The 19,553-nt window shown below is 37.4% G+C and overlaps 1 protein-coding gene across 7 annotated transcripts in view; it reads left to right on the plus strand.

Annotated features, from left to right (window-relative positions):
• The window catches only part of Cadm1 (cell adhesion molecule 1), a 310,888-nt gene that overhangs the window by 235,807 nt on the left and 55,528 nt on the right, over positions 1-19,553 (plus strand). For all 7 annotated transcript variants that reach the window (XM_090319468.1, XM_090319469.1, XM_090319470.1 and 4 more), the window contains exons 2-4: positions 10,170-10,316; positions 12,227-12,379; positions 19,099-19,236. In XM_090319468.1, coding sequence (XP_090175594.1) covers positions 10,170-10,316; positions 12,227-12,379; positions 19,099-19,236 — 438 coding nt within the window. The remainder of the gene's footprint in view (positions 1-10,169; positions 10,317-12,226; positions 12,380-19,098; positions 19,237-19,553) is intronic.

The following is a 19,553-nucleotide window of genomic DNA, read 5'->3' on the forward strand; positions in this document are numbered from 1 at the left end:
GCTATTACAGCCAAATTTCAGTCACATAGACTGTCAGTACTAATGAATACCCTTGAAACAGGTACTGTAAATGCCTAAAGTTGGGTATTGAGCTGCCTTTCGAGTCTGAATCATTCTACTGAACGGACATTTCCTCTCTAAATACTAAAAAAAACATAGATTTAGACTTTGGTTATAGAGCTAATTTTATCTATGCTGCATATTGGAACATGCTGATGGTTAATGGATGTGCTATTTGGCCTTCAGTTCCCTTCTGTGCTGAGAGTGTTACTTTGACTTTATTCCTGAGTCATAAATGAGATGCTGCAGGTTCTTCCATTCATTTTCTTTTGTTCATTTAGCATCATAAAGCTTAACATTTTTTCAGGTACCTTAATAATATAGTATAATTGTTAATAACACTAGAGTCAACCAGACCTAGATTCAACTGGTGGGTCCTACCATTTATTTAATGTATCCAAGTCTTAGTTTCCTTGTTGATGGGGATGATAATCTAACAATGGTACATGTAGTGGGAGATCTAAATGAGATGGTGTGAAAAAAAAGTTAAGGTAGTATGTTGTTCGTAACAAACACTTTAAAAATATGAGTTATAGTTTATATACAGATGATTTTAACTGTTCTCCTTCCTTTTTGGTGAGTTGAAAACCCCAAGTTTAATCATGGTACATATGGAAAAAATATTTAAATGGATGATATTAAAAAGGGGGGAAGAGGGCAATATGCATGCTATCTCAGTTGGCATTCTAGGGAAATTCAATATAAAGAATTGAAGAAAAACTAGTGAGGTCAAACGTTACAAACAGTGCATGCTTTTGGTGGCACACAACCTAGGAGAATGGGGAACCATCACTTAAGCCTGGTTAGCTATCACTGGCTTTGAAATCAATCTTTTTATTTGGTGAAGGAAAAGAAACATGTTTTGTTACAGAGTGAGACTTCAGCACAGAGGCTGTTGCAGTCTACATATTCAGTAGTTTAGTCCCTAAATTCCCTTCTGGGATAAAAGGGAAGTCCAAGGCCCCTTAAGTCTTTATAGGAACGCAATTTCTTCTTTTATCTTTGCCTTTATGTGTGAGTTTCAAACATTTAAATATGGATTTTGAGCTTTGGCTATATGATTTCATTGTGAAGAAAATGTGGTCGTGGAGATGTAGATAGTTCTGGTATATGGATTAAAACAATCAGTTGGTTCCCATCATCACAGACTTTAACAATGTTTGGGGGAGTTTATACTTCTTCAGCCATCAGCTGTTATCTCTATAAGTCATCCTTTGTAGAATGTGGTTTTACTCTCCACTCTCCCCATTATCCAGGCTTCTGGACTGAAGGATCTTGTACAACCAACTTTCAGTCTGCAATGCAGCCACTGAATATGTCCCACTGACTGTAATGGCATATTATCAGTTCATTAGCAAGTGTGGTTGATGCAATTGACAGCCATTTTCTTGCAACTCCATTTTTTCTCAAAGGAAATTTAATGTAGTTTGAAATGCTGTAATAACACCTAGCTTTGAATGGAACTGAAGCAGCTCAGCCTAAAATATTTTATTCTTCTTTTGCCACAAACAAGCATCACAGAATCGAATCCATTGAGGGGGCGGGGGAAACCCAGTTGCTTTGCCAACACAATTAGTTTTATAAGAAGTCTGTCTTCAAATTGCTCTTCTCTAAAGTCCAAGTTAGATGACTGGTTATTTTTTAATTAATATTTTTAAGAGTCTCCTTTTTCCCAACAGCATCTAAGAGGATTTGGCAGTTTTAAGATGACTCCCCACAAGGTGATTTCAATGCCATCTCATAAGCAAATTATGCTTTTTCTACTTTGAGGCCTCTATGTGGTTTTGTTTTGGTTTTCTTTTCCCCTTTTAATTGTCATAAAGCTTGTTTTCCTTCAGGGTTAGGTGATATTCTCTAAATAAGTATATAACACTATCTTGTTGAACAAAAAGACCATGCAACCAATTTAGCCATGAAAGGGAGTGAAAAAAGAGGGGAAAAAATCTGGAGTTTTCATCTCTCATTGTGAAGAGTGTTAAAGATTCAGTGGTCGCTATTATCTTTTACGGTTTATCTTTGTATTCCTGTTTCTCCATTAACTCTTAGCTTCTTTGATAAGTAAATTTCAATGGTAAAGCTAATTCAAATGTTGAGGTTTAGTGGGTGGGCCTCACTCCACATAAACTTTATATAGGGAGGATTACTCCTCTTTTATGGGATTGGGCAATTCAGATGTTAAGCCTCATAATTACTTGGCCCTTTTAGTGGTGCAGGACCTGATTAAAAAGTCTTACTGAGCTTAAGAGTCTTTCAGAGGGAAAGGCAGTTAATGTGATGGTTGAAATTGAAATCCCAATTTCATATGCTGTAACTACTTCCTTTTGTCTCAGGCTTCCTTAGAAAGGCTTTTCATATACCCAATCAATGTATCCTATATGTAAATACAGGTTGGACTGTGCTTGAACCTCAGTTTTTCAGCTTTAATGCTAAAAGCCAATAGCCACAATATAAAAATAGCTGGCTGCTTATTTGTCTTTATAGTTATGGTGCCAGAGTCACCTTTGGTTTGACATGGTCTAAGGGATTCTTCTCTTGGGTGAGAAAAGCAAAAATAACTTTTCTTGCAGTTGAGATGAAAGAATTTCATAGGGAACAAGAAAAACTTTACATAATTCCTTACAATAACTTTCTCCCTATTTTAAACCCAGACTACTTTCCAGTTCATAAGGTCAGGGTGGAATTATCAAGAATCTATTCACCATGGAAGATTTGTCGGCCTTACATCTATCAAAAACCCAATTTAAGGTCTATGAAGGAGAAGTCTTGCTGTGCTATTTCATAGCTGTTTCTCCCTCAAGAAACTTCAAAATGTAAGGTCTAGCTACTGGAAGAAATGTGGATTTGAGGACTGGGCCTTTTGTGTCACTTGGTGTGGTTGATGCTCAGTTAGACCCTGGGATGAATGTATTGTGGTCTGCCACCACCTCACATATCAGTATTCTCGGCTATGCTTCCTTCATGCGCATTTTGGAGTTAAAGGTGAAATTCCATCTTTAACCCCCTTGTGGCTGCCTGAACAGTGATTAATGAATTAGATGTGATTCCCTGCAGACCTTTCAAGGGATAGATAAAGGATGAAATCTCAGCTTTTATTCTTTCTTTAAAAAAAAAATACTGGGCCTTTTGCTTAATACAGCTTTTTTAAAATTAATGTCCTTTTTTGAATGCCAAGAAAACAAAGGGACTCTCTCAAAAGTATATGTGACTTGACACAATAGGCCTTAATTGGTGTCAAGGAGATATTAGCATGAATGGGAAAATGCCCATTTTGCTGATAAGACTTAAAAGTGGAGCCTTGTTATGAGCTGTCATCTTAACGTGTATTTAAACTATAGCAAAACTGAAACATATTTGCCATATAGATCATAATGACTCCAAAGGAGCCATTATACTCTATTATGTAATTATATAATCAAAGCATGCGTAGCAATCAGCTTTTGAGATTCAATGCTAATCAAACATACCTATACTGTGTGTTTAAGCTAAAATAGAGAACGTTAATTTGCCATTAGTCAACTAAACAAGAATGTGTATACAGAATATTCATGACCAGCTTAATGTGTCAGATGATATTTTTTGTTTTGTATTCAGGGGAAATCAACAATTTTAATTGAAGAAAAACCAGCACTGAGGCAGATTACTCCTTAACTTGCTGTTCAAGGTTTACCTTACCTTTTACTGATTATAAAAGGATATTAAATTAAATTAAATATTTTTTTCTTTCTCTAAGCTTGGATTGCAATAGTTATTGTATTCCAGGACATTGCTAGGAAATTTGACTGTCTTCATGCCATGGGATAGTGTTTTAAATGTTAATTAGAACAGCTTTCAAAACAACCACCACCAAAAAAAAAAAAAAAAAAAAAAACCTTGAATGTATATCACTGTTGTAATTTGAAACAGATCAATACGTGTTATTTAGAAATAGCCATGAATAGAAATACCTTGATGACTTAAGAGATCTATTCTGCACTCTTGGTTCAGTTTCCCATTTGCCAGATAATTTTAGGTATTTCTCCTTCCAGGGCCTGGCTGTCTTACCTGAATTACTCTTTACAATAAAAAGAATCCATTCTAGGTTATTTTTCACTTCTTTGGATCTTTGCTTCCAAATGGAATAATGATGATGATGATGATGATGATGATGATGATGATGATGATGATGATGATGAAGGTGATACAATTTGGGTCAATAAAATCATAATAATCATATGTTCTTGTCCACCCAGTTACTTAGGTTTGGTTTAGCTCATTTTATCTTCATGTTTATGATCTGTGTGGTTCAGATTGTTTTGACCATTGTAAGGAGATAGTCCTGGACGCAAACAATCAACATTTTGATTTTACTGTTTAAGACAGAAAAACATAGATGAGGGCAACAAAGGTTAACAGAAGCTTTGTAAACAACAGGCAGATTGATTGCTTTTGATTTTAAATAAATATTCAAGTATTCATGAAGGTTGAACTAGTAGGCCTGTCTTAGAAATAAAGAATTATATTTGTGTTGAAAGGGTCTCACCTTCTGCCTTCATTCACTATTGATGGACCCCCACTTTTCTGGATACTGGTACTCGCTGTCTCTCATCAGTACACTGGCTGACTAAAAATGTTTCTGTAATATTTAAACAGGACTGAATTCTTTCATCAAAAGCTTTCGTGGCTTGAACTCCAAATCGTTTATTTTCAAATTACTTTTACTGTAATTCTTATTAATTCAAATAGGTTTCTGATTTGATATAAAACTCTGTAAATGCAGGGAACACTTTAATGAATTGAAAGATAGGATTGAGCCTTTCAAAGGAAATATCAAAAATATGTTGGCAATAATTGCTTAGATAGAAATTAAATCTTAATGACTTTGTTAGTGATTTGTAGTGCACACTGTGTTTACGTTGACTTGAGAACCTGTGTATTTAGAAGCTTTTTTCCCCTCTGAGTTTCAACAGAGTTTTAATTTTCAGTTCATTTCTCTGGAGCAATCTCAGCTCTATACTAGCTGACTCACAGAAAGGTTAACAGAAATGATAGTGATGGTTTTACTTGGAAAATGGCCTTCTAAGTTGAGCACCTTATGGGAAGAATTATAAAACCAACAGGAGTATGAGCTACAAGCCAAAAGAGTCCATAATACCAGTGGGAAATAAGGGGTAGGCACTTTACTTCCTTATAAACTTTAACCCTAGGTACCACATGAACACTTTCATTGGTGTAAAATTTCACAAATGGAGAGGTCCCATTGGTCATCAGCAGGATGCTTTTCATCTTTTACCCATCTGTCTTTTGGGTTGGAGTCCTTCTTGTTTAGACAGTGACTGTGCCAATTAAGTGTTTGGATTCTCCCCACCCCCACAGTTGGAGGACTCTCCTTGATAATTATTTTGCTGTTGAAGAAGCAGGTCGGGACTTTATTTGCTCATTCTGTGGGCAAACTGTCTTCCCAGTTCGGTGTCACGGGTGCTGCTGGTGTCAGTAAGAGTTTACATAGTTGCCATAGCATAGACTGAATTCAGTCTTAACTATGACTTGCCCTTTTATTATGGACTTGACTGGAGAGACTCCCCTGGTATAAATGAAGTGCTTTATTTATTAACAACCAGGCAGCGGGGGCAAGAGCTCTCTTTGCTGGCAAGTGCCCGCCATGCACTGGTAATAAAGACTTTCTCTGGGGGCAGAGTGTGCTGAACACTGAAAAGAGGAGGCAGTAGTAAACAAGGTGTTTTACATTCAGGACAGTCTCTTTCTCGTCTTGAAGTGTGTAATTGTGTTCTGGATACATTACGGAAATAAAAAAAAAAATCAGTAGTTGCTCATAGGGAAATAACCCTCTTTAAAAACCAAGTAAATTTTCCAAGGCAGAGCCAATAGAACCTTGGCAACCAATCCTGGTGCTGGCTGGGAAAAAGTACAAGCTGTATGGGCAGGAGAGGTTGACAGAACTAGGTTCAAACACCAGCTCAGCCACTTAGCTGAATTGCATGAGCCAGCTTACATAAATCTAAGTCTTACATTTTTAATCTTTACAGTGGGGATATTGAAAACTCCAGGCGTTTGAAAGGGAAAGTATAGAAAACACCAATGCAGTACTCAGAATTGCATGTTTGTTCTCTGCCCTGGGGAAGAGAATGAAAATTTCCAGTTCATGCTTTAAGAGTTGCCTTATCCCCGGCTCCTGTAGAAGGGCATAATGATGACTTAATAGACACCATAGACGATCATTCACTTCATACAAAGCCATCCAAATGGAATTTATCACAAAATGAGATTTTTTTAAGAAAGAATTCATGAGCTATGGAAATTGAAGGTTAATTAACAAGGAATTTACTTGCTAGTTATCCTTCCAGCCTCACTACAACCTTTACCAACTTGGCTTTTTCAGTGCTAGGCATCAAAATAAAACTTACTGTTCTTGTGATCATTGTAATGAATGTGCTAGGAACTTCTAGCTTAACCTAGGAAACTTGCTCTCCAATGTCAGAGCTTTAGTTTTAGAAACTGTGGGGAAATTAGCAAGTTACAAGGAATATACTCCCTATACATAACAGCTGCCGGAACAAATTAAAGTCCAGTTTATTATGTCCCCTAAGTCTCACCAATATATACCAATTAGCAGGCAAAAAAAATGTCTATACATGCCAGATGACATGTTCCACCCTTAAAATAAATCACCTTGCTCAGAACAGCCTATGTAATGGCTATAGTGTATTGTTCCTGTTTGAATCTTTTTTTTTTTGGCCTGGAATATGCTATTTCTGCCTTGAGAGTACATCTGCTTAATTGAGTCTTAGAAAATCAGAAAGGTTTTCAAAATGGATTCTTTAAAAAAACATACACACACCGAAGTTGCCTATTTCTATCCTGCTACACATCAAACTGTGTTTTTAAAGGACCTAATTGTCGTGATAGCTACTTCAAGGTGGAAATTTATCAAGTCTCAGTGCACCCTTCTGTTTGGAAGAAATATATGAGGATGTGAGAAGAAATTATTTTTACATAAAGGCTTCAGGCAGTTAGGAGTACTGGCATACATACCATATTTTCATCACTGTCATTCACTTCTTTTGCCTCAAATAAATAGGTCATTATTATCCCATCGCAGCCATCTCATGGCACCTCACCGTGTGGAGCTGTGTGTAACATAACTGCCATCCAACTGACCCATATCATTTATTGATGATTTTTACAGAATGACATCCTTGGGCCACCACCGTCAGCCAAAGTACTTTGATATCTTTCAGCAAAAGTATTTTCATTCTCACTTAGAAGTTTGTAGGGTTGGTATTTTAGCCATGATGCCACAGCTGGGAACTGGCATTTCCTGAAACACTGCATTTTAGATTGGCCTTCAAAAATAATATAGCATTGTTTCCACCGTGACTTTGTGGAGCACAGCAAAGGAAAAAATGTGGTCGGTGGTAAAAGTTTAACTGAGTGATTTGCTCAGTAATGGCAAATTCTTGTCTTTTTGTACTTAATTATAACAGATAACTAGAAATGTAGACTTGACTTTAAATAGAAATCAAAGAAAAAACAAACCCCTTGATTCTTTTATTACCTTCATTGCTTAAAATGCAAAATTATAGTCAGCTCCTCCCTGTCTCCATCCTCTATGTAAATGTTTTATAGCTTTAATAGGAATGTAGTATGGTCCTCTCTGAATATATTAGCCTTAGGATTTCAAATGAGGTGCTAAAATTAAAGTCTGCAGTTATTTCCACAGGAACTATTCTATTAGAGTATAAATTGAATTGCAGGGAGCTTTTAAGTCCCAAGAGCTTGAAGATAGCAGTTTGCATCTGTGAGACCTTGTTTTATGTTATAAGCATTAATACTTGAGGCCAGGAAGCCTATGCCACAGGTACCTTTTGTAAATTGAAGACTCTTATTTCTGTGCTGATACACTTTGTTCAGGTGGGACAAATTCTTTCCTTAACCCAGTAAGCTCCTCTTTGGTACTGTAGTCTCCTGAAGGCAAGTCCCAACACTTACAGCAATCACACAGTCAATTTCTGCACTTTTAATTTTTCCTGAATGTTCTTACTAAATTGGGTTACCCTGAGAATGGAAGGTGGTACCCTTTTTCTATAAAGACTTATGCCAGAGCCAGTAAGTCCATTGTTACCAAGTTCACTTGACTGGCATGAATTCTCATCTTATTATTCTTTTCTAAAATCTGGGGAGTAAACTGCCTCTCCAGCTGGGTTCCAAATTCTGTGTTTCTCACTGTAATCCACTAAAGGAAGAACCTGAACAACCCCCCTCCCTTTTTTGTGTGATCACTTTTCTATTTGTTGTTTTTCTGTTACACTTCTCAGCCCATTAAGCTTCTGCTGTCTGATCAAGCCAGGGAAATCTCCATCTTGCTGCAAGCCCCCTGGGCTTTCCTTACACCAGGGTTAATTCCTTAGATCACAGAGCTCAAGGTCAAGTTTCATCTTGGTTTGTTCCACAAGCACCAAGAATTTTTTGTTTATCTGTGACTCCAATAATATTTTTCCTCTTACCCTTCTAGTTTCCTCTCTGCTAATCCTCTGCCACAGGCTGGTCTATTTCTAGGTAGATTTGGCTTCAAACCATGTTTGACACCCCTCTTCATACTTTCCTACTGTGTCGAAAACATGATAGCAGGTGAAAGTCTTCCATTTATCGCAATTGCGTCTCTGTGTGGTCTTTGTACTCTCATTTTTTTAGATGATTAGGATTCATCTTTGACCTTTGTTTCTTCATGTGACATTTTTAAGTCATGACTATCACCCTGAGTTTCTACATTCTGGCTACATACTTGCTCTTTGGGAGCAGGAACCATGAATGTACACTCTTCCACACAATAATCTAGTGACTGTTTGGATTCAAGAGAAAAAATGATGTTGACAAGGATGATGATGACGATGATGACAATGACAGCAGCAACTACTATTTATTTCATTTTATGAGAAGCTGAGCATTCTAAGAGATAGCTTTTTTTTTCCCCTTGGCTTGGCTTAGCTTAGCTTTTTCTGTTCAAGGCTACAGCTCTTGCCAGTGGAACCGTAGCTTCACTTCCAGAAGTCTCATGAACTTTTCTGCACAAATGAGCTTCAAACCACGATCCTCAGATCTTAGCCTTCTGAGTAGCTAGAAATACAGGCATGAGCCACCAGCACTCAGCTGAGTTACTACCTCCATGTTGCAGAGACTGTAAAGACTATAAATTCTGAGATCACTATGGTTAAAAGCAATCAGTCCTCTCCTTTCCCTGACTGGCCATCACATCTACCCCCTGGAACTGCATGTTTTGTTCTGTAAGGAGAGATTAGGTATCTTGATGCCCCAGATAACTTCTGTATTCCCTGCTGAGCCATATGCAGAATTGAATACTTGACAGTTGCTTCATCATTTGCTTCTTAGTTGAACTCTCCTCCTCCTGTGTTCTGTGGATCATTTAGGACATTTTTGAGGTGCCCTGGCTGTGTCACACATCTTAGCAGTAAAAAATTACAACATATCAGAGGGTATGACTTGTATGGGTGGCTCTGAAAGCTGTGCCTTTTGACATGTTCTATAAGAGATTTTCTGAACAGGTGGAGGGGGAGTAAGCCAGGGGAGATGTGTTCAGGACTGCCTGAGGCTTTGGGTGACTCATAAAGGTATAATCCAAAATAGGTGTATGCCTGCTTTGGATTTGATTGCGATCCTAGAATCATGACTAAAGAAATGTATTCCTTGAGAAGAGCCATAACCACTAAATGATGCAGGCTGTTATGGATCCCTCCTATCCATTTCTGTGGAGTGTTCCTGGAGTGTCTAATATAACCCAGAAACAACTCCAGGAGCTTGAGCTATGGTTTACCATTGCATGTACTCACTTATTTTCAATTCCAAAAGTTCCAGCTCCTCCCAGAAGCCAGTAGTCCCCCCCCCCCAAATACACAACATGCTACTCAGCAGTTGTAAGAGGCTAGATGGAGCCTAAGACCTTGTGTCACAACTTCAGAGACTTAAATGAGTTCAGACTTACTTGGGTTTGACCCACAGATCTGCCTTAGCTTAATTTTCACTTTAATTGGTCCTGCTGATAAAATTTTATATGGCTGTAATTTTGTTTGACCCTTTTCTCTCTGTGTTTTTTTAAGGTGATGGACAGAATTTGTTTACTAAAGACGTGACAGTGATCGAGGGAGAAGTTGCAACCATCAGCTGCCAAGTCAATAAGAGTGACGACTCTGTGATTCAACTACTGAATCCCAATAGGCAGACCATTTACTTCAGGGACTTCAGGCGTAAGTTTCCATCCTGTCCTGTCAGAGGCAACTTTTTGTTTTTTTAAACCTGTGCATGATGTCCTGATAAAGAGCTTGCTATGGCCACCTTTTTTTTTAATTTGATGTGAGATGCTAAAAGTTTAGTCCATTCTATAGAGGGAAGAAGAGACAGCCAATCATAATCTTTCTACTTAATAGAAACCTTGAAAGATCGCTTCAAAAAGTAAAGTAGTCTTAGTGTACAATCGGAATTGATTGTAGTAATTCAAGGTGAATTGCAATTGAGTCCCAAATACTTAGCTGACACAAACAACTGAAATAAGGTAAGGCAAGGAAACTACGGCATTCTGAAAGGTAATCTGTTCGGTTTAAAGATTGGAGTTTCAAAGGCAATTTATGCCTATAATGACGAAACCAAATCTTCTGCCATAGTCTTGGATATGTTGAGGTAGCCATATGCCCCTCTGTCCAAATGTAATACCAGAAAAGCCAGTAATTGAAACTAAATTCAAAAAATGTTCACATGGAGCCAGGCGCGGTGGCTCATGTCTGTAATCCTAGCTACTCAGGAGGTTGAGATCTGAGGATCATGGTTCAAAGCCAGCCTGGGCACTAAAGACCTTGAGACTCTGATCTCCCATTAATCACTAGAAAACCGGAACTGGTGCTGTAGTTCCAGGGGTAGGGCAGTAGCCTTGAGCTGAGGAGCTCAGGGATAGTGCCCAGGCCCAGAGTTCAATCCCCATGACCCACCAAAAAAAAACAAAACGTTCACATGGTCATCATGGCAACAGCATGCATCAATTTTGGGGGAAAAATTGTCATTTGAGAGGATCGGTGCCTAGCCAAAGTAAATCTCAAGTGCGTCTCTTTTTGCTTATTCCTTTTTCTCCCCAGAAATAGCAGGTAACTCAGAACCTGTGGAAAGAGTTGGCAAATCTAAAGGACATTTATGAGAATACGGATGGATTAAAGGAGAAAAGCCAGTGTCTTATTCTCCAATTGAACATCTGTCATTATAAGCTAAACTAGCCTTTGCCAGTTTTCATGGAAGGACTTTATAAGAGAGCACTTGAAACAAACATGAAGCTTACATATTTTGCTTTTAGTTATTGTTCTGGTTTCCTGCTTGATGTCTGATCAGTTTCATTCTGTGAAGTTGTGCATAGCTAGAAAACTGCAGAAGTAGCTGAAGGTCTCTGTGGGCCCTTGCCCATTTGTATGGACAGTTCTAACTCAAACTGTACCACATAAAGTAGGATGTGTCCCCAGTTAAATGGCACTATCACATTTTTAATGATTTTTTTTAAAAAATTGTTTGAAAATCATTAGCATTTTTTAGCCCTCTTTCATAATTTGGACCTATTTTTTGTTTGATTTTGGCTAGAGCAATACCTGGGATTGTAACTCAGGACCCAGTTCTCATTAAGCAAGCACTTTACCACTTGAGCCCTGCCCTCAGACCTGGAGCTGCTATTTTCTTTGGGTTTAGGAGAGTCCTATAGGGCCTTGGTTCTTGAACTTCTGGTGCCTAATTAAGGGTTGAGTTAAGAGGGGCTGGACCCAGCATCAGAGAACTCATAACTTGTTCTTTCCTTCAATTTCATTTTTCCTATTTGTTAGAAAACCTTAAATAGTTTATGATTACTGAAAACTATAAGAGCACTTGGGATTGTGCCAAGAAGTGTGCACATGTGTATTTGTGTGTGTGTGTGTGTACATGTACCATCTTTATGCATGTGTTTTCTTTGGATAGTACTATTTGTCTAGATGCAGTTATTAGAAAAGCCCAAAAATAGTGCCAAACAAATCCTGGAGACTACATTATTTTTCTACTCTCTGCCTTTCTAGCCATCCTCACCTAGTTAAGGAAAATTGACGATCCACCATCTTTCTCACAGCCACTCACACTGTGTTTTGTTTCACAGCTTTGAAGGACAGCAGGTTTCAGTTGCTGAATTTTTCTAGCAGTGAACTCAAAGTGTCGTTGACAAACGTCTCAATTTCTGATGAAGGGAGATACTTCTGCCAGCTCTACACCGACCCGCCACAGGAAAGCTACACCACCATCACGGTCCTGGGTAAGAATTACACCTGGTCTTACTTCTGGGAAGTGGAGTCGGAGTGGGTGGTCCTTACTGCCAAAGAGCTTTCGGCAGCCAGGAAAAGGTTAATGATGACTGTCACCATTCCAACTTGTTTTAGAAAGAATCTCCGCCCATCTTGCTAAATTTTAAAAATAACCTATTTTGCCAAACGCTCTAAGAAATGGCAATCAGCAGTCTTTATAGATTTCCACCTGCACTGGGGTTTTAAACCTCAAGTTTCAGAAGCAAAGATCAAGAGAATTTAGAACCCTCAAATGAATCACTCATTACATGAAATGTCATTGCCTCTAACTACCAGGATATGGGCGCTTACATTTTGTACCCCATGGCACAGTTTTGCTATGAAATCTGCCTAACTAGTTTCCTTTTCATGTTTCATCTCTGTTTTAATATTGTGGGTCTCCTTTTCTTTACCTTTAATTATTGTCTTTTTATTGCTAATATCCTCTACTAGGCTATAGTCATACACGTAAACACATGTTTTTCACCAAGTGTAGGCAATGAAATAGAAAAGAGTTGAGAGCTGCTCAGTTGGAAACAAGCAAAGAACTGTGGACAGAAGCCAGGTACACCTTGAGTGAGGTGACTGTCTTCATTTATAATAACCAGAATTGTACATTGTTAGTCAAATCCTAGTGGCCAGGCAGGCTTTTAGGTTGATAATTTGATATAGCCCACAGATATTTGTATGTTAATGGTAATCCAGATTATCGCCGTTTTGTTCAGACATACTCTGTTGCCTAACGTCAGCTGGATTTTTTAAATTGAATATGCAAGGGCATACACTGTGTATGATTTATACCTTCAAGAAGATGATGCATCAAAATCTATCTGACATGGCAGACTACAGCTATTCAATGCAGTGATATGAAAGGGGAAAAGTAAATACAAAGGACATGTTTGCTTGATGTGTGTGCACATCAATACATACATGTATTTATGAATGTATGTATTGAATGGCTATCTAGCTGCTTGGTTTAAACACAGCTGTAAAAGGGAAAATACGACTTTTTTACTCATTAAGCTAAAATGTGTGTGTGTAAAGCTTACATATAAGTTCTTGATAAGAATACCAACTATGAAAAGTCATACTAAAGTCTGTCCATGCAATTTCTAATGTGGTTTATAGGCGATGATAGATGACTTTCAGGCACACAGATTTGTCACTGTTGTGATTTTTAAGACATATTATAGGCCTGTAGAAATGGTAAGCATATTAAGTTTTGCTGGGATAAGTGTTGCAGATGAACCAAATACATAAGCACACACTTTCAGTTATCTGTCTGCTTGTGTAGAAGCATTGGAAAATGCTTTTTATATTGCATTTGCAACATAGACTTCAAATTGAGCATCCCCACGTTGACCTGCTATTGTTTGTAACATATTTTCACATATTATTTGTAGCATATTTTCACAGTGATGAAGTAGAATATACTTGTGGTCATTTTTTTCATCACAAAAATTTTGAATATTAATTTCTTAATTTCACAGAAGAAAAATGATACTAACAGAAGTTAGTATCATTACAAAGCAGTCAGTAAGAACTGCAAATCTAAGGACTCTAAACAGAGCTTACTGCTCTACTTTATAACCATTGTGTAGATTTTCTACCTCACAACCATTGTGTAGATTTTCAGGTAAATCCTGAATACTGCTCTTTTAAGCTTCTTTTCTTGAATTTGCACACCTTTTTTGGTGGGGAGTCTGTCCCAACCACAGGATCTGAACCACTCCATGGGGCTACTTTGACTGTGAACATAACCTGTGCTTAGAAATCGCATAGCAGCACTAGACTTCTGAGGGCCATTATTCCTGTAATCTTGGGATTCTAGAAGAGGCTCCTGCTTGCCTTTTATAGAAGTATTAGCTTAAATATACTTAAAGTAATACTAGTAGGTATTCTTTTTGCAAATATTCTGTATTCATTTAATGTTCTTGCCATTGAATTTACTCTAGGATTCCTTGACAGAGTGAAATTGTTGTCATCAGTATTTGAGTCTTTCATATTCCAAAATCTGACAATTTTCACTGCTGCTCATATATTCAATCCTTCCTCCAAAGGTTTAGTTTCCCGATATTGTAATGAATGAGGAATGATGTGTTCGCATCTTCATTGCTATCTGTGGTTTTCTGGAAAGGATTCCATATGCACTTACACAGCTTTCAAACCCCTTCAGAGGGTGAAGATGCACGTTTTAGTGCATATGTCAATTAGTTATTTGGTACATGCAGCTAAAATTTCAGCATAATTATAAGATATAAAGCTGAGCATTAAAGCCATGTGTGCTGTTCTATCGTTACCGTCATGTTTACATCCATGTAAAAACTGAAAACTTTTCCTGTGCTACTTTGCATATATTTTGGTGCCTTTAAAAAAAATGTTTGGAAGTCTTGCTTCATTGTTTTCTGGCTCAGATGCTGCTTTACCAAGTGAGTCATGCATTCATTCAACCTGGTGTTTTTGCTGATAATTTTAAAGATGGACTCTTCCAGACTTTCGACCTGGGCCAGCTTCAAACTGATTGTTCAGATCTCTCTGTTCTCAACACCTGCAATTATAAGCCTGAGCCACCAGGACCAGCCTATTGTAGTATAGTTACAGGTCCCTACCACCACTGTAGTTTAGAGTTGGACTCTCTATTCATGAGAAGGGATGAATGAGAGAGAACATGCTGCTGTAAGATTAATGTAGTTACTGATAATAGTAGCTAATATTTTTACAGTCCTGTCCTTCTAAGATTAGTGTTCACTCTTCAGATTCCAGGAATAGGAGAACCTAATTATTTTAAAGGGTCTTAGAATAAGATTATACATACCGATCAGCTTTAAGGCTCCTCTTTTGTTGTAATTAACATGACTCATCTTGATATTGCTGAGTTTTTTTTAATGTTGAAGGTTTAATGTTTATAATTAGCACATTATAAATTTGAGGTTAGCAAAGAAGAACCTTGACATTTCATTGCTATTTTCTCCTATTACCCTCTGATATTCATTCAAGTTTTCATCTACATGCACCTTCTTAGATACATCTTTGGTTATTTTCATTAATGGCTGTAGGGAGTCTTTACTGAATATGTCTGTTTAGTGAACCATGTATAAGTATATTCTCTGGTTAGTAGCATTTTTAATTCATCTTTCTTATAAATAGATTTTATACTTTACCTAACCCCTTTAGTATTACAGTAGATATTATGAAGTTAAAGGAAAAAACGGTAGGATTAATAAACTAAAATAAATTTTTGTTCTTGTCTAATCCTTCTCAAAAGGATAGATTCAAATCACCTCTGCTATATTTTCTAAAGCTTTCCTTCTCTTTTAAAAAAATTCCAAGAGACGTCAACTTGGTGATATCAAAAATACCATCATGACTCACATTATCAGATTTTGTTTTAGGTTTTGTAAACCAAGCAACTCCACTATACTTATCTGTTCCTTCTTATGATCTCAACAAAGATTAGAAATACTGGTCACAATCATGAGAAGACTATTTAGGGATATGGGGGGAGATTATTCAGCAATTTCTCAAAATGATGAGCTTATTTTTCTTCACTGGGTATATTTTCCAATATTTTTGAAGTTTTCTTCCCTTTTACCATGACTAAAGTTAGAGATGATAACAGCTTGTCATGTAGCCTGTGAACTCTAGGGGTGGTTCAGGAATCTCCCTGGAAGGTCATTAAACTTTGGAGTGTATCTAGTGTATCTATGCTATGAGTTGAAATTTGCAAGACAAGTGTCAAACTATAGGAAATCCACATAAGGACCTCACTGCCAGTCAAGCATTCTGTCCCCAAACAAAATCTGAAAGAGTCCTTAACTGTATCTGTCTATTTGCATTTCCTTACTTTGAAACCACCGACAAAGAACACACCACCCTCCTTGTTACCAAAAGGAGTAGTAAAAGACTTTCCACCGAGAGGTTGGAGATGAGCAGGGAGTGGGATTTGAGGAAGCCTGAAGTGAGCAGTCTTGCAGTTTTTGAGTACAGTATAAAAAATGAGATAATGAAGGCAAGATCCCAGTAATACAGAAAGCAACTATACAGACAGACTACATATGTGCCTGAGTTCCAGAGACTTGGTAACCACTTATAGCAGAGCCTCCCTGCATCTCCTTAATCTTTTCCCCTGGAGAACATCCCATTTGCCACAAGGTTGTCATCAGGGTGTTTCTCCCAGAGTAATGGAGTCAGAGCTCACATACACCTATGGATTCCATTATTCAGTTTTCATTGGAAACCACTGTGCATGAAAACATAAAAAATATATTTCCGTTTTGTCTAGACTCTGAAAAGACAACCCTGACTTTCATTCCTTCCTTTGCCAGGCGCCCTATATTCTTTATTCCTTAATAGTTTTCCATTTGTATCTTCTTTCATACTCCATTCATGACTAAGTACTTGTTTTCTTTAAGATATAGACTGTCTTCCCTACTGACATTAGATTGATTTGCTAGCTGTGTTTTCCCCCCAATATTTTTACTTTTATGCATTCATAATGCAGTAGAATTTGCTGGTCTAAATATCTACTCTCTATTCCCAACCCACTACTTAGGTGTAAGGAAAGGAAATCGATAACCTACCTGACTATTATGTCACCTAGCATGGATAAACTAGATGAAAAACACAGCCACATCCTATTTCTTTGTCATTGCCTTTCTGTGTCCCTTAAAATGCCAGCAGATGTGAAATTTGAAATTGGGTATTAAATGTTCTCTTTTTGCTTATTTTTTTCTTGCAGTATAAACTAGGGAAGTTCTTTGCTCAGTTGTACCATAGATTTAGGTGGTGCCACATTAGTAGCATACTCAACTGAACTCATGCATTGTTTTCACTGTACATGGGGGGGGTGCTTTTGCTTTAGTACTTACATTCCTCCTACTATCACCTTGTACCATCTTACTGAGAAATAATATGCAACAACTCGTTTTGCATTTCCTCTTTCATCATTCTCCATAAGAATTTTCAGTTGCTCCAATTCGGTATAAAAGTCTTCCTGGGGGCAGAATTTTCACATTGGACTAGAACAGTGGGAAATCCCAAATACATGCTTTAACCCTATAATTTATTGAAGCAGTATTAGAGATGTATTATTCAACTTGATCATCAAGAAGGCATGTTTATACATATTTAATTTCATGTTTCTCTTCTGGGTTGAGAAACTTGTTAATCATAAGTCTCAGAACTGTCTTTGCTTATTCATGGTGGTCATGACACACTCTTAGATTCACACTACTGAATGCAATATTCTTAGTGATTTCTATTTCAAAAAAGCTCAGCCTTGAAATAGGGTTCCACTTTCACTCTCAACTCAGTTTCATAAGATAAGAAAAAAACCTTTCATCGTCATCACCACTATACCAGACTCTTGATTTACTATGTAGCATGTCATCTCTAAAAGCTATATTTTGACTATTTGTTACATATATGTTTAATATGTAGATAGAAATGTTATTTTAATTTGAAAATATAAATTTGCTTGCAAGTACTTAAGAGTCTCTATCACCTTTGATTTTCAAAATCTGGAGCAGTGGAATTCATGATATGAATAATTGCTACAAGCTCATTGGCATTTTCTCTCATATTACCCTTTTATATCTAAAAGATTTTGCTAATCATCCATTGAAGGATATGATTACATTCTGGATTTCTATGAATCAAATTCAGTGAAAGCCATTCAGAGGCACAGTTATGTTTATGGTGAATAATTCTCTTAAGAAAAAAACCTACCAAGTTTTTGATCTTTGTTTTTTTTTATTGTAATTAGTAAAAGGGTTACATGATATTTGCCAGATAGAAGGTGCATTAATTCACATACATTGGATACCCTTTCACATGTCTTGGTACCTATTTCCCTCTCCCCCCGCCCCCCCCACCTGCCTTGGTTTTCCCCCCTTCCCTATCAAATTTCAAATATCCAAATACAAATAAATTCAATATATCAGTGAGATACTATACCAATATGAGATAACCAAGCAAAGGACAGCAAAGGAGATGAGAGACAACATAGTACATTAAGGACAACAATCATTCATTATATGGCTTTTGTTTCAATATCCTGGAGGTCCTTTCAATTAGCTTCACATTATATGGCCTTATGTATCAAGATTTTGCTCTATTGCAGATCTCTGCTAGTAGAGCCCAAGGTTTCTACTGATTATGACGAATGAGGGAAACCATTGAGCCTGAGTTCCTTTGAGTCTGGCTTACTTCACTTAATATGATTTTTTCTAAGTCTTTCCATTTCCTAACAAATGGGGCGATGTCATTCTTTCTGACAGCAGCGTAGAATTCCATTGTGTACAAATACCACAAGTTTTTGATCTTTGGTACACTGAAATCTTTCATGGGAAGACTGAAATCCAAGGGTTGAGCTCAAGGAGAATTCTTGTTCTAGGTAAGGGAAATAATACCAGTAATATATATATATATATTCTTCTTATCTTACTATTCATCTTCTGATGAAGCTTTTCTAATGACTGGTAGATACCTATATTGTCATAACCTGGTTGAGGAAATTTGGAAAAATTCCAAATGAACTGGTTTTCCATAAGTTAATGATGGCTTTACGCTCTTTTCTCAGTTCCCATCAGGAATGTCTCTTTTGTTTAACAGCAGTGGTGCTGGTTCTCAGTGCATGATCACTTCCAGAAATGAACCTCGTGCTTCTAAAGCACATCTAATTCTTTTGCAGTCCCACCGCGTAACCTGATGATTGACATCCAGAAAGACACAGCAGTGGAAGGTGAGGAGATTGAAGTCAACTGCACCGCCATGGCCAGCAAACCAGCCACAACCATCCGGTGGTTCAAAGGGAACAAGGAGCTGAAGGGTAAGGTGAAAAATACCTTGTACTGAAGTAGTTCATTAGCACCTGATTCTAGAGAATAGGCCTTTGTGCAAGGTATAGACCAATATAGAAGATGTCACTCCCATGAGAACATTCAATTAGATTTGAGTTATAATCATTTGCTAAAAACATCTGAGGCCAAAGCATGATTGCATTTTATTGTCCTAATTCATGTCCTCATTGCGATTTGAGGCTTCATGATAGTTGTTGCTTTGCCCAGAAAGAACTTAAACTCATAAACTAGAATTCTTCATGCCTGGAAGAACTGTTGTCAGAGATATCCCCAGTGTTTGGGTTGT

The sequence above is a fragment of the Megascapheus bottae genome, chromosome 27 (genome assembly GCF_031878675.1).
Source record: "Megascapheus bottae isolate mThoBot1 chromosome 27, mThoBot2.hap1, whole genome shotgun sequence".
Classification (NCBI taxonomy): Eukaryota; Metazoa; Chordata; class Mammalia; order Rodentia; family Geomyidae; genus Megascapheus; species Megascapheus bottae.